The sequence below is a fragment of the Pristiophorus japonicus genome, chromosome 7, assembly GCF_044704955.1.
Source record: "Pristiophorus japonicus isolate sPriJap1 chromosome 7, sPriJap1.hap1, whole genome shotgun sequence".
NCBI classification, from domain to species: Eukaryota; Metazoa; Chordata; class Chondrichthyes; family Pristiophoridae; genus Pristiophorus; species Pristiophorus japonicus.
In genome coordinates, this window is record NC_091983.1 from 181,456,151 (window position 1) to 181,472,674 (window position 16,524).

The 16,524-nt window shown below is 42.6% G+C and overlaps 1 protein-coding gene across 3 annotated transcripts in view; it reads left to right on the plus strand.

Moving 5' to 3' along the window:
• Positions 1-16,524, plus strand: part of LOC139267373 (glutamate receptor ionotropic, kainate 2) — a 319,999-nt gene that overhangs the window by 246,925 nt on the left and 56,550 nt on the right. For all 3 annotated transcript variants that reach the window (XM_070885607.1, XM_070885604.1, XM_070885603.1), the window contains exon 13: positions 821-1,038. In XM_070885607.1, coding sequence (XP_070741708.1) covers positions 821-1,038 — 218 coding nt within the window. The remainder of the gene's footprint in view (positions 1-820; positions 1,039-16,524) is intronic.

Here is a 16,524-nt window from a genome sequence, read left to right on the forward strand (position 1 = left end):
AGTTGTTTAACTGGCAGTGGTCACACTCCAATATCTCGTCCAAGTGGCCATTCTTTATGTGTAAGTTGTTAGCAGCATTTTTCAAAATGAGACATCTGCCAGGAACTAGGTTAGCACGCTGATGGGATAAAAAGCCTTTTCTGCATGCCAAACCTCTACGCAGATCTTGAAGTGAAATGAGTTTTGGCAATCTCGACCAATTTCCTGGTGGGCATAAATCCGACAACACAAAGCTACCACCACCAGGGTGCAAATTGGCACTAAATCATCGATTACATCCTGTGCTACGAGGATAGTTGGCACAAACAATAGAAATGCTGCAGCAGTGTAAAAAATGAATTCCGGCAGGTTGATGGGACAGAGCATAGGGGGCTTTACTCTGCTTTAGTCAGGCTGGACCTGGTTGAGAGGGCCTGAGGGTCTGGGTGCAAAAATGAGAAAACAAGTTCCATTTCCTAGCTTAAAAAACAGGACATTTTTTAAGCTGGTTCCTTGAAGCCAGCCACTCGCAATCACATCTCCTTTGAGAAAAGGTAAGAAAATACTTAGAAAGACTTAAATATGCCACCAATGAAGATCTCGAGCCTCACCGCTGATCATCGTTTCACAATGTGCAGTCCTTGGAGACTTGAGGACCATATAATTGAACCCCTGACTATATTACCTAAAAAAAGCACTACCTGTTCCGAAAGCTCAGTGATTCTTGTTAAGTACTCTGTGCACTTTCATCTGGTGACACTGACCACGAGACATGCCACTTGTGCTACCCTGTGCTCTTTATCTCCATCACTTTTGTTTCCTCTCCCGCTGCTCTTGTCAGGTTCCGAACTAATGCCCAAGGCCCTTTCTACCAGAATCGTGGGTGGCATTTGGTGGTTCTTCACGCTGATCATCATTTCGTCATACACCGCCAACCTGGCTGCCTTCCTGACAGTGGAGCGCATGGAATCGCCCATAGATTCAGCTGACGACTTGGCGAAACAAACCAAGATAGAGTACGGAGCAGTCGGAGACGGAGCCACTGTAACTTTCTTCAGGGTAAGTTCTTTGTCCTGTAGGCATAATTCCTTCATCCACATTTGTTGATCGTCACAAAAGAAAACCTAAAGGTAAGCCAAGTTAGGGGTTGGTGTCTCTGTGATACAATGATTAAAATATAAATGTTATCATCTAAGTGACACTGATAAATGATATTCAGTATGCATTGGCTAATGAATCAGAATCTGACTGCAGTCATGCGATTAAAGATTTAGGATTCTGATGTATCCAAGCATAGTTTTGTGGCATGGCAAATAGTTTCAATTCGGTTGTTATCAAATCACATGGTAATTTATCCTTTGTTTCCACAACGAAACAAAAATAAAAATAAATTAGGAGCACTTTCTGGCGTTTGGATATTAGTTTGGAATGATTATTTCTAACTTTGTCATCCAACTTTTCTGGCTGTTGGATATTTATGAATTAGAAAGTGGAAATTGCACTATGCATGGATGGGCAAATTAGCTGTGCTCAATGGCGTTGTAGATCACAGATAGGGCTACAACGCTGTTATGCTAATTTTGTGACCCATGTTACCTTCATGTGTGGCTGCCTGCCAGGAGACCGAGACTGAGAGCGAGACCGAGAGCAAGACCGATATCGGTGGATTTACTGAGTAAGAAAACCTGCCAGAAGTGCGCCACCTGCCATTAGTTGGCCACCACCTGCAAATACAACAATATGCTTATTTCTTATCAAATTTTAGATGGGAAATTGTGGGGTAGGTTTTTACTTCTGTGCAGTTTATGGGTGGTCAGCCGGCAGAGCGCAGCATAAGAACATAAGAAATAGGAGCAGGAGTAGGCCATTTGGCCCCTCGAGCCTGCTCCACCATTTAATAAGATCATGGCTGATCTGATCATGGACTCTGCTCCACTTCGACGCCCGCTCCCCATAACCCTTTATTCCCTTATCGCTCAAAAATCTGTCTACTCTCTGCTTTAAATATATTCAATGACCCAGCCTCCACAACTCTCTGGAGCAGAGAATTCCACAGATTTATAACTCCCTGAGAGAAGAAATTCCTCCTCATCTCAGTTTTAAATGGGCGGCCCCTTATTCTATGTCCCCTAGTTTTAGTTTCCCCTGTGAGTGGAAATATCCTCTCTGCATCCACCTTGTCGAGCCCTCTAATTATCTTATATGTTTCGATAAGATCACCTCTCATTCTTCTGAACTCCAATGAGCATCTGGCTACCCGGTAGTGCGGGTGGGAGGCCTGGTCCCTTTTGTATGGCCACCCTCATTGACATCGGGCTGGCGCACTTTTGGTGGAACACCAGCTGATACTGGGAGGAATGTGCACAGCGAGCACTCCAGTCAGTTGAGTCCAAAAATAGTACTGGCAGTCCGATGTAAGTTATGTGACATAGATTTGGATATTTAAAGGGCCTACCGCCAGACACAGGCAGGTGACCCAGCAATTGGTCCTTGGGGAGATAATGTCGGTCACACCTGCGGTGAGAATGGGGCGGTAAAGAAAGAAAGACTTATATTTATTTGATGCCTTTCACAACCTCAGGATGTCCCAAAGTGCTTTACAGCCAATTAAGTACTTTTTGTAGTGAAATGTAGAAAACACAGTAGCCACACACCAAGCTCCCACAAACAGCAATGTGATAATGACCAGATAATCTGTTTGAGTGATCTTGGTTGAGATGTAAGTATTTGACAGGACACTGGGGAGAACTCTCCTTCTGTTCTTCAAACAGTGCCATGGGACCTTTTACGTCCACCTGAGAGGGCGGACGGGGCCTCGATTTAAGGTCTTATTTGAAAGACGGCACATCCGACGATGCAGCACTTCCTCAGTTCTGAAGTGTAGTGTCAAGCTAGAGTTTGTGCTCAAGTCTCTCGAGTGGGACCTCCTGACTCAGAGGCAAGAGTGCTACCATTGAGATATGGCAGACATCAAGGTCATAGAAACATAGAAACATAGAAACATAGAAAATAGGTGCAGGAGTAGGCCATTCAGCCCTTCTAGCCTGCACTGCCATTCAATGAGTTCATGGCTGAACATGCAACTTCAGTACCCCATTCCTGCTTTCTCACCATACCCCTTGATTCCCCTAGTAGCAAGGACTTCATCTAACTCCTTTTTGAATATATTTAGTGAATTGGCCTCAACAACTTTCTGTGGTAGAGAATTCCACAGGTTCACCACTCTCTGGGTGAAGAAATTTCTCCTCATCTCGGTCCTAAATGGCTTCCCCCTTATCCTTAGACTGTGTCCCCTGGTTCTGGACTTCCCCAACATTGGGAACATTCTTCCTGCATCTAACCTGTCTAACCCCGTCAGAATTTTAAACGTTTCTATGAGGTCCCCTCTCATTCTTCTGAACTCCAGTGAATACAAGCCCAGTTGATCCAGTCTTTCTTGATAGGTCAGTCCCGCCATCCCGGGAATCAGTCTGGTGAACCTTCGCTGCACTCCCTCAATAGCAAGAATGTCCTTCCTCAGGTTAGGAGACCAAAACTGTACACAATACTCCAGGTGTGGCCTCACCAAGGCCCTGTACAATTGTAGCAACACCTCCCTGCCCTTGTACTCAAATCCCCTCGCTATGAAGGCCAACATGCCATTTGCTTTCTTAACCGCCTGCTGCACCTGCATGCCAACCTTCAATGACTGATGTACCATGACACCCAGGTCTCTTTGCACCTCCCCTTTTCCTAATCTGTCACCATTCAGATAATAGTCTGTCTCTCTGTTTTTACCACCAAAGTGGATAACCTCACATTTATCCACATTATACTTCATCTGCCATGCATTTGCCCACTCACCTAACCTATCCAAGTCGCTCTGCAGCCTCATAGAATCCTCCTTGCAGCTCACACTGCCACCCAACTTAGTGTCATCCGCAAATTTGGAGATACTACATTTAATCCCCTCGTCTAAATCATTAATAAACAGCTGGGGCCCCAGCACAGAACCTTGCGGTACCCCACTAGTCACTGCCTGCCATTCTGAAAAGTCCCCATTTACTCCTACTCTTTGCTTCCTGTCTGACAACCAGTTCTCAATCCATGTCAGCACACTACCCCCAATCCCATGTGCTTTAACTTTGCACATTAATCTCTTGTGTGGGACCTTGTCGAAAGCCTTCTGAAAGTCCAAATATACCACATCAACTGGTTCTCCCTTGTCCACTCTACTGGAAACATCCTCAAAAAATTCCAGAAGATTTGTCAAGCATGATTTCCCTTTCACAAATCCATGCTGACTTGGACCTATCATATTACCTCTTTCCAAATGCACTGCTATGACATCCTTAATAATTGATTCCATCATTTTACCCACTACCGATGTCAGGCTGACCGGTCTGTAATTCCCTGTTTTCTCTCTCCCTCCTTTTTTAAAAAGTGGGGTTACATTGGCTACCCTCCACTCCATAGGAACTGATCCAGAGTCAATGGAATGTTGGAAAATGACTGTCAATGCATCCACTATTTCCAAGGCCACCTCCTTAAGTACTCTGGGATGCAGTCCATCAGGCCCTGGGGATTTATCGGCCTTCAATCCCATCAATTTCCCCAACACAATTTCCCGACTAATAAGGATTTCCCTCAGTTCCTCCTCCTTACTAGACCCTCCGACCCCTTTTATATCCAGGTCAAACCATACCTGTTCAGAAGAACAGAAGAACATAAGAAATAGGAGCAGGAGTAGGCCATTTGGCTCCGCCATTTAATAAGATCATGGCTGATCTGATCATGGACTCAGCTCCACTTCCCTGCCTGGTCGCCATACTCTTTATTCCCTTATCGCTCAAAAATCTGTCTATCTCCACCTTAAATATATTCAATGACCCAGCCTCCACAGCTCTCTGGGGCAGAGAATTCCATAGATTTACAACTCTTTGAGAAAGAAATTCCTCCTCATCACAGTTTTAAATGGGCAGCCCCTTATTCTGAGACTATGTCCCCTAGTTTTGGTTTCCCCTATGAGTGGAAATATCCTCTCTGCATCTACCTTGATGAGCCCCTGCATTATCTTATATGTTTCAATATATGTTTCTTCTGAACTCCAATGAGTATAGGCGCAACCTACTCAACCTATCTTCGTAAGTCAACCCCCTCATCTCCGAAATCAACCTAGTGAACCTTCTCTGAACAGCTTCCAATGCAAGTATATCCTTCCTTAAATACGGAGACCAAAACTGTACGCAGTACTCCAGGTGTGGCCTCACCAATACCCTGTACAGTTGTAGCAGGACTTTTCTGCTTTTATACTCTATCCCCCTTGCAATAAAGGCTAACATTCCATTGCCTTCCTGATTACTTGCTGTACCTGCATACTCACTTTTTGTGTTTCATGCATAACGACCCCCAGGTCCCTCTGTAGTGCAGTTCTTTGCAATTTTTCTCCATTTAAATTATAATTTGCTTTTCTAATTTTTCTGCCAAAGTGGATAACCTCACATTTTCCCACATTATACTCCATCTGCCAAATTTTTGACCACTCACTTAGCCTAACTATATCCCTTTGCAGATTTTTTGTGTCCAACTCACAATTTGCTTTCCCACCCATCTTCGTATCATCAGCAAACTTAGCTACATTACACTCCGTCCCTTCATCCAAGTCATTAATATAGATTATAAATAGTTGAGGTCCCAGCACTGGTCCCTGCGGCACCCCACTTGTTACTGTTTGCCAATCGGAAAATGACCCATTTATCCCGACTCTCTGTATTCTGTTAGCCAATTCTCTATCCATGCTAAGGTTCCCAACCCCATGAACTTTTCTCTTGTACAGTAACATTTTATATGGCACCTTATTGAATGCCTTCTGGAAATCCAAATATACCACATCCACTGGTTCCCCCTTATCCATCCTGCTCGATACATCCTAAAATACTCCAGCAAATTTGTCAAACATGATTTCCCTTTCATAAAACCATACTGACTCTGTTTGATTGCATTATGCTTTTCCAAATGTCCTGCTCCTGCTTCCTTAATAATGGAATGCAGCATTTTCCCAACAGATGTTCGGCTAACTGATCCATAGTTTCCTACTTTCTGTGTGCCTCCTTTTTTAAAAAGGGGTGTTACATTTGCGGTTTTTCAATCCGCTGGAACCTTCCCAGAATCCAGCAAATTTTGGTAGATTACAACCAATGTATCCACTATCTCTGCAGCCACTTCTCTTAAGATCCTAGGATGGAAGCCATCAGGTCCAGGGGACTTGTCCCCCTTTGGTCCCATTATTTTACCGAGTACTACTTCATTAGTGATAGTGATTGTATTAAGTTCCTCCCTCCCTATAGCCCCTTGATTATCCAATATTGGGATGTTTTTAGTGTCTTCTACCGTGAAGACCGATACAAAATATTTGTTCAAAGTCTCTACCATTTCCTTGTTCCCCATTATTAATTCCCCAGTCTCATCCTCTAGAGGACCTACATTTACTTTAGCCACTCTTTTCCTTTTTATTGGCCCGAATTTGGTGAAGGCCCCCGCCTACCCAAGTGCTGCTCAAAGGACTGCCGATGGCCACCGAGGTACCTGACGGGACTTTGGGCGGGATTTTCATCAAAAAGGACCTTCAAAGGGCGGTGGGCGGCAAATGAAGGATTTAGGCCGCCAATCTGTGTGGCAGCCAACGGGAGCTCCCAATCTCGGTGGCAAAGGCGCTTGCTGCCTAAGTGCCACTGAGGACGGAGTCGGGTCCATGGAGGGTCGAAGATCTGCAAAGAAAAAGCATTTAAAAAAAAACAACGGAACATCTTCAGGGGACCCCATACAGGTAAGTCCCTGAAAAGAAAAAAATGTTTACTCACCTTTTTTTCAGCTCTTCATACCTACCGTCAGGGACAGACCAGCCTCCTCGCAACGGTCCACCCCTGTTCTGGTGCCGACTCCAGCCAACACCCGCCCGCACCAATCTGCATCTCAGTGGGCGGGAGTCCACTTACGCCACTCGGCTGTCCGCTGACATCAGCAGGCGGTTCCCGGTGGCTCTCCCCGCCCATCCACTCCAGACCAGATCCAAACTGGCACTGGGCGGAACCCGAGGAGGAATGTCAACGGCAGTGGGTGGTGAGTGCATCAATTTTGGGCCCTATGTACCTGTAGAAACTCTTACTATCTGTTTTTATATTTCGTGCTAGTTTACTTTCTTAATCTATCTTCCCACTTTTTATTATTTCTTTAGTTGTTCTTTGCTGGCTTTTAAAAGTTTCCCAATCCCCTGGCCTCCCATTAGTCTTGGCCACATTATATGCCATTGTTTTCAATTTGATGCCATCCCTTATTTCCTGAGTTAGCCATGGATGGTTCTCCCTTCTCTTACAGTCTTTCCTTCTCATTGGGATATATTTTTGTTGAGAGTTATGAAATATCTCCTTAAATATCTGCCACTGCTCATCAACCATCTCATAATTTAATCTATTTTTCAAGTCTAATTTAGCCAACTCTGCCTTCATACCTTTAGTTCAGCTTAGGACACTGGTTTGAGATCCAACTTTCTCACCCTCCAACTGAATTTGAAATTCAATCATGTTATGGTTACTCATTCCTAGAGAATCCTTTACTAGAAGATCGTTTATTAATCCTGTCTCATTACACAGTACCAGATCTAAAATAGTCTGCTCCCTGGTTGGTTCCGCAATGTACTGTTCAAGGAAACTATCCCGGATACACTCTATGGACACTATGGCCCCATTTGTGCCCAGCGGGTGACCTGAAAATCTCCTGCTGTGTGTCCTGTACACATGCTGAGCATTTAATTTATTTTTGCTAGCTTTCTCCCCACTCCTGAAGGTGCTGACAGCTGTCAGGGTATGATCACCCTCTAGTAACCGCTCCCAAGTAGTTGTCTCTCAGATGTGAGCCATGACAGTGATTATAAATAGAAGCATCACAACTGATCTCAATTTTTTTCCCGATGCCCATACATGTGCATTTTCAACAGGGGTCACTGAACAGCAATCAGGAGCAACAATCCTGGCTGTTGTTCCCCTCTCCCTAGTCCTTTTGCAGCTGAGGCCAATTGCAACCAGCCTGGCCAAGTTCCGCAGCACAAAGCAGGTATCAATTGTGCCTCTTATGGTCCAGATGATTTAGTTCATGAAAAGCATTTAAAATAATTAACAAAACTACATATTAGTAGTCGGCATTCATAAAAATCAACCAGGACTCCTGCTCCTTGGTGAACATCCATGTGTATGGACATCAGGTTAAAATGGTTTCTGTTCCTATTTGAACAGATGCTAATCAAGATCGAATGAATATTATCTGACTTGCTCCAACAAGTTCTGGCACACCTTCCATACAGATTGTAGTAAACTTAGCCATTATGTCTGCAAGTCTTTGCTCCTGTAGGTGTCAAATCCTTCTGACTCATACAAAAACCATCTACAACTCGTGGAAAGATTTTTGAAAGATATGTAATCATTTACATTTATGTGTTTCAAAACTACACTACACACCATAAATTTGGAAGAAACAAATCACTTTGTTTGTCTAACTAATTTATTCATCTTGAGCATGTGGTCCATATCTGAGGAATGTGCCAGGCAGTTGGTGAATAATTGTGCTGTGCACGACCATGGTCATTTATCCAACTATATGCAATAATGCAGGTGGTCCTACAATATGTTTAATTTTGTTTCTGTTTGTTTAAACTCTGAGGGAGGCAACCAGTGTCGCCCTCCTCCTACAATCCACAGCCCTTGGTTTGTTTCACCTCATCACTACTTCCTGATTTACTTCATCTGCTCTTCCATTCTTATTATCATTGGTGGTGCTTTGCACTATGAGCCTTGGCCTTTCACCTCGGTTCTATACATAGCAACTGCCCAGAAATTTCACAGTGACCCAAATTTCTATCAGGTAGGCAGAGGGAAGCACTCTGCAGCTCCTATATCAATGCAACCATTCATAACACAAGAAATGCGTCATAAAATCAATGTTTCATTTCCCACCTCAAACATAAAGCTGCAAATAAGCTGACTGAAATTATTTCAAAATTACCCCTCTGATTTCTCATTTTGATATGAAGGAACTTTGTATAGTACCTGAAACTATCCCTTATGGTGTCCCAAACTGTTTCACAATCAATGGGTTACTTTTGAAGTGCTGTTGCTGGTGTTATGTAGGCAAATTGGTTTTATATAATTTGGCAATCACGTTATGATGACTCCTTCAGGATTAGAACAAGCTAAAGAGATTGTTCCAGGGTCAGGGAAATGAAGCACATTTGATATCCATCATAAGAGTTTTGAAAAGAAACAAAAATGATCTGTGTGTAATAACCTACCAGGTTGGTGTTTTGTTTTGGAGACAGTATAATTATAATCATGATGAAGTCCATTGTGCTTGAATGTAGGGCTAGAAATTTGGTATCGTCCGCTTTGAGGCGGTGAACCCCTGGGGCGCTACCTTCAGCGCCGGGTGCTGTCTACCGCCTCAAAGTGGGATATTCAGTTATATCACCCCAAGAGGAGAGTGGAGCACTAAGAGAGGCGTCACAAAATCCTCTTAGGGCGCTAAAGACCCATCGCGGGGCGCTGGCGCGGGAGCGCTTCTCGAGTTGAGGCGTGAGGATACCAGCATCCTAACGCCTAAGGAAGAGGTCAGGTCGACCATGTGAAACCGGCAAAATAATGGAAGGGAGGCTACCAACAACCTTCCACAGGTAAGGAAGGTAAATAATTGTTAAAAATTTGACTCTCGACACTTACCTCTTCATTCCCTGCATTATCGCCCCGGAATCCTCTCTGCATCGTCTGCTTTCCCCTGTCGGGCGTAGCGCCAGGCACTACGGCAGACGAAACCAGTCAATTTTGGAAATGCATCGTAAAGGGGGCGTTGCACACTCTTGACGTCAGCAAGTGGGTGGCGCTAGAGTGCGCAGTGCTAAATTACAGCGCCGCCGCGAAACGACCAGTGAAGTTCGCGGCAGGCTGTCATAGCATGGCGCCCAGGTAGTAGGTGTTTAGCAACCCCTTAGTGCCCCTCTCTGGCACTAATGGTGGCGCTAACAACCAAATTTCTCCTTCTATGGGTTCTATTTGTCACTGTTTTATGATTTCTAAATGCTCCTGTTCAAATTTGAATAAGGAAGGCTGTAATAAAAGATTATAAATTATAAAAACGTTTTCTGTTATTAATTCTCGGGATGTGGGCATTGCTGGCAAGGCCTGCATTTATTGTCCATCTCTAGTTGCCCTGAGAAGGTGGTGGTGGGCCTTCTTCTTGAACTGGTGCAGTGTGGCATTTTGGTGCAACTGAGTGGCTTGCTCGGCCACTTCAGAGGGAAGTTAAGAGTCAACTACTTTGGAATGGGACTCGAATCAGAGTCTATAGTCCAGACCCGATAATGAGGGTAAGTTTTCTTTCCGAAAGGACATTAGTGAATCAGCCATGTTGCTATGACAATTTGACATCTTTGTGATCACTTTCACTGATACTAGCTGTTTATTTGCTAGTTTTTAGACTGAATTCAAATTCTCAAATTGCCGTGGTTTGATTTGAATAGTGCTATGGGATCTTTTACATCCACCTGAGTGAGAAGTTGGGGCCTCAGGTTAGCATTTTATTTGAAAGCCAACATCTCAGTCAGAAATGGAACATTGACCCAGATTTTGCAGTGGTAATGATGGCGATGAAGTTGTCAGCATTTGCCATCATGACACCTCTGAAAGTAATAGAAACTTCTGGAATCAGCATAAACTTACATAAATACGGAAATCCAGAAGTTGCTGTCAGTCATTCCCTGATCCTCCACAAGTTGTGCTGTGGAACTCCCCAGAGCCGGCAATCAATTCAAATCACAGTTCCTGGTGAAACCTTCCCCTATTATGCTGGAATATTGCTGTTAAACCCTCCCCCCGAAACCCCCAAAAAGTTAAAAGCCTCGTTGAAAGAGATGTAACTGGGTTTTTAACAGCATATTGACTTTGAACAACTGTTCTGACCCTGGAAAACTAATTTTATATTTGTGGAATGTCAAATGTTTCCATTAATATGATTAATAATTACATGATTTTTAAACTAATGATTTTTTTAAAAGTTTGTTTTTGATATTTCAGCTTCTACCTTAATCCTACGTTGTATGTCCAAATCTTTATTTGGCTCTCTGTAAAAGCCATATTAAGTAAATTAGAATCTGTGTATTTTATTTCCTGGTTTGCTGTCTGTGAGAATTCTTCAATGTGATTGGCTACTCAGCCTGCTGGATGGCATCACTATTGCTGGACACTGGTGATTCGATTGATTTAGTCCCAGATTCAAGATATGGTTGGCAGACCTGATTCACGCCACAGAGATCACTAGATCTTTGTGAGCAGTTTTCTTCGAGGTCAGCAGTAAGCATCGTTGCTTCACCGCTGACCTCAAATTCTGTCCCAATATTTCCTCTGGCTGGGAAATCAGTGATATGAAGTCATCATTTTAAAAATGTTATTCAGAAGAAAGTGGAGATTTATTTACACAGAAGGTTGTTGTGAGCATGGAGCCACAGGCAATGGTTGAGTCTCAGTCCATTGTATCTTTTAAGGCAAAATTGGATAAATACTTTAAGCAGTGTAAGATACTGGACTATAGAGACAGAGTACGAACAGGGCAGTGGGGTTTGTTTTGGATTAAGAACATAGGAACAAAAGTAGGCTATTCAGCCCTCAAGCCTATTTTGCCATTCTATTAGATCTTGGATGATCTGTACCTCAACTCCATTTACCCATCTTTGTTCCATATCCCTTGATTACCTTACCTAATGAAAAATATATTGATTTCGGTCCAGAAAATTTCAGTTGAACCAGCATCCATAGCTTGTTGGGAAGATCATTCCAGATTTTCACTACTCTTCATGTGAAAAAGTGCTTCCTCAATAGCTTAGTTCATAATGCCGATTATGCTCACACCAGAGGAAATAGCTTCTCTGTTACTACCATATCAAATCCCTTTATAATTTTAAACACCTTCATCATATCATCCTTCAACCTTCTAAACTCAAGGAAATGCAAATCAAGTTTATGCAAGCTTTCTGCATAATTTAACCCTTTAAACCCTCATATTATTCTGGTGACTCTGTGCTGCTCCCCTTCTAAGACCAATATATATTTTCTGAAGTTCGGTGCCCAAGATCGAATGCAATACTCCAATTTATATTAAATCCACTAAATTCCTCCTCTTGATTTATTTTTGGTTTTCTTGAACTGCTGATATTGTGTCCTCTTTCTCCATCGTGAAAACAGATAAAAAGCAATCATTTAATAAGTCTACCCTTTTGTTATTATCCATTATAGTTTGCCTGCTTTTGACTTTAATGGGCCCGTATTCATCTTTTCCAATCTCTTTCTCTTAATATATTGATAAAAATATTTGCTGTTAGCTTTGATATGCTTTGCAAGTATTTTTCATATTCCATGTTTGCAACTCTTGTTAATTCTTTGTATCCTATTATTGCTTTTTATAGCTCTCCTTGTCCACTGGATTTCTACTTTTCTTTGCATTTGTGCCAGCTTTCTCTTTTAGTTTGATACTATCTCTTACCTCATTTGTTGACCATGGTTTCCTAACTACACAAGTAGGGCCTTTGGCCTAGAAATATGATGGTGCTGTTCCTGTTTCTCAGAGGCTAAATAGAATCATAGAATAATACAGCACAGAATGAGGTAATTGGCCCATCATGCCTGTACCAGCTCTTTGATAGAGTTGTCCAATTAATCCCACTCGTCTGCTCTTACCCCATAGCCCTGTGTGTTTTATCCCTTCAAGTATTTATCTAATTCTTTTTGGAATGTTACTGTTGAATCTGCTTCCACTGCTTTCAGACAGTGCCTATGCCTCCAATATGGTGGGCAAGAAGTGTGCCCTCATAATGGGCCAAAAGTACACCATCTGCCATATTGGTATAGGCAAAGAAATAGGCGTCCAGGCCCCGCGCCTGAAACTATTTAGGGATTGAGTCACAGTTTCTTTACAGATGGAGAGTAGTGGTGTTGTATGCTCTTATTGAGATCCTTCCTCTGCATGGAAGTGTTGTGGTGTTTGTGAAAGGGGTCTTTCATTGATCTTCAGCAAAGGGATCCACGCTGCTTGATGTTTTTCCAGGCGGTGGCTATACATTACATGCTGTAACTGGCAAATGTCTGCCTAATCTGTATGCATGTGGTAGGATGGTTTGGGTATTCCCACAGTGCAAGGATTCTTCTTTTTGCCACCAGCAGTGAGAGTTGTGTCAGTATGTGTATCTTAGGTGGGCGGACTGAGAAGACAGGAGTGAAGATGAGGGGACATCAATGGTGGATTTGGCCTTTGTGGCATTCCAGTTTGCTTCGCAAAAAGATTGGATTCAGGAGCAAGAGAAGTTGGTGGTATAAATCTGCTGCTGCGGTTACTTCCCCGTCAACATTCATCCTACAGAATCAGTGAAGCTGATGTGGAGGAGGTATGTTTGGTGTATGCCTTTAGGTTGACCCTTACACGTTCTGCTGCAAGTGGAGGGAATGAGGGTTTGTGCCCAGATACTCTCCCATTCTTTTTCAGTTATTTGATGACTTAGATGTTGATCCCATGCTCCTTTTAGACCTTTTAATGGGCTCTATTAATATGGACATGAGAGCAGTGTGCAAGACAGAGATATATTTACATGTTCCTTGGCTGGGGGGAGGGGTGTCAAGAATGAATAATGCACTGCCTTAGCTTGCAGTGCCGGTATGAGTTTGATGTGGTGATCATGAAATAGAACTCCAATTGCTGAAGCACAGTGACAGTTGCGAACATACGAACAATGACGACCAGGTAACGACCCTTTGGTCCATCCAGCTTGTCCCACACAATTGTGATACCGTGTGTATCACACAATATACACTCTTCACTCCATTCAAAACCATGTGATCTCCTATGAGAGGTTAAAAAAAACAGATAAAAACCCAAGCCAATTTGGGAGATAAAAAATCTTAGAAATTCCTCTCCGCCCCATCTAGGCGAAACTAGTCCAGGAGATTGATCACTCTGGCCCTGAATTCACAACCTGAAACATTCATTCTCTAAACAATTGGACAGTTATTTACAGAGGGAAATAAGTAACTGAATATTTCTGATTGCTTTTGCTAAAGGGTACATTTTGTCGTCAGGTCAGCAAAGAAATGTCAACTTTAAGGGCTTTTGACTTGTGAACTAGCACATCAAGAATACACTCCTTTCGTATATTAATCAAATTACACAGCGGTGTTTTTAATTACAGCCTGTAATTGGTTCCAAAAAAACACCAATAGATCAATCAATCTGTTTCACTACCAAATATTTGGCTGCTCTGTTTTAAATGAATCAATCAACATTAACTAGCTTTTACTGAAGTCTAGTTTGCATATTTGCTTTCTGGAAAATCTTTAGTTTTCCTTCAGTTTTAATTTGTTCAGCTCCTCTCTAATGCTTTCAGTGTCCCCTAAACTGTTGCTCAGAAATGTTAATATTATTGTAAATTGAATACGCTCTTAAATCTGTACAAACTATTTTATTTAAGGACATTTTAAATAAGGACATTTTGTGAGCTTATCCTTATAAGTTTGTACACTGGACTGAATTTTCAGCCCATCAGCCCTTGTGTTCAAATCTCTTTATGGTCTCACCCCTCCATTTCTCTGTAACCTCCTCCATCCCTCCACCCCGCTGAACTCTCTGTTCCTCTGATTCTGGCCTCTTGTGCAACACCCCCTTCTTTTGCCCCATCATTGGCGGCCATACCTTCAGCCGCCTAGACGCAATGCACTAAAGCGCTCCAGTTCCTCCTTCTGTAAAATCGTTCTTAAAACCCATCTCTTTGTCCAAGCTCTTGGTCACCCATCCTAATATCGCCTTCTTTGGCTTGAAATGCATTTTTTTTCTGATTACATCTCTGTGAAGCACCTTGGGATGTTTTTCGATGTTAACAACGCTATCTACATTAAGATTATTGTTGTCGAGATCTAGGTGTTTCATTTTAGATCAGAGAACATAGTAAGGGGACGGATATCAACAGCTGAAGAAGGTCTATGGATGTTCTTTGGGAAAAAGGAAACTTCAAGGTGATATAATTGAAGTTTTCAAGATTATAAAGGGAATTGACAAAATTGCCACAGACAAATTGCTCACTTTGGTGAAATGTTAAAATACCAGGGGACAGATATTGAACATTCGGAAGTCAGGCAGAAGTTTTTCACCCAAAGTATAATAGACTTGGGGAACAAGTTACTATGCAAGGCCATCAAAGCATGCAGTATAAATGGGTTCAAAGACAATTGGATACATTTCTGTCATTCGAGAATAAACATCTTGAAGTCAACTTATTGGGGTACTGGGAGTCAGTGGAGTTTGGCATGAACTGGGGAGATGGAGATGCGTTGCCTTGTGTGGATGAGAATGTGGCTGTGTTGTTCTGAATGAGTTATAGTTTGTGATGGGTGGAAGCTCGGAAACAGCAAGGACAGCACTTGAAGTACTGAACCTCAAAATGATAAAGGTGGGGATTAGGGTCTCAGAAGCAGCAAGGGAGAGTGAAGCAGAGGTGGACCATGCTACAGAAGTAGAAGAGGTAAGTCTCAGTAATATTAGATGTGGCAAAGCAAGTTGAGCTTGGATTGAGCTGTAAATCCGTTCTTCACTTTTGGGTTATGTTGGGAGATAGTTGGAGTTAAATTGGAAGCATGTAGCTGCTGTTAGGTGCAGAAGAGGTTGTCTTTACTTTCACTAACTTGAAGCTGGTGGAAACTTCAGCTCGGTTATCTTTTAATGTGGAAGAGCCAGGTGAAGAGTGTAGAAATAACTTTGAGATCAATGGAGGAGATGAAACGGTAGAGCTGGGTGTATAAATGTAAATGTGGACTCAGCCTGCAGATAATGCCAGCAAGGGGTATTGTATTTATGTTGAAGAGAAAGGTGTCATGGATGAAACACTGAGTATATAAAAAATAGCTTTGAGGCACAGCAGGAGAAACTGTTAAAAAAGATGTAAGAAAGAAGAACTTTGTCATGTATTTCAGCAATGTCTTGAAGCAGTACATTTACAACAAACTACTTTGAAGTGCAGTCATTGTTATAGAAACATAGAAAATAGGTGCAGGAGTAGGCCATTTGACCCTTCGAGCCTGCACCACCATTCAATATGATCATGGCTGAGCATGCATTTCAGTACCCCATTCCTGCTTTCTCTCCATACCCCTTGATGTCTTTAGCTGTGAGGGTCACATCTAACTCCCTTTTGAATATATCTAACGAACTGACCCCAATAACTTTCTGTGGTAGAGAATTCCACAGGTTCACAACTCTGAGTGAAGAAGTTTCTCCTTATGTCGGTCCGAAATGGCTTACCCCTTATCCTTAGACTGTGACCCCGGTTCTGGTCTTCCCCAACATCGGGAACATTCTTCCTGCATCTAACCTGTCCAATCCCATCAGGATTTTATATGCTCAAGGGTCGCATAACTATGCAAGTGCTACCAACCGAGCCAAGCCGATTGCTATTAATTGAAAACTACTGCAGATAAGAGAACTATTCCAGTT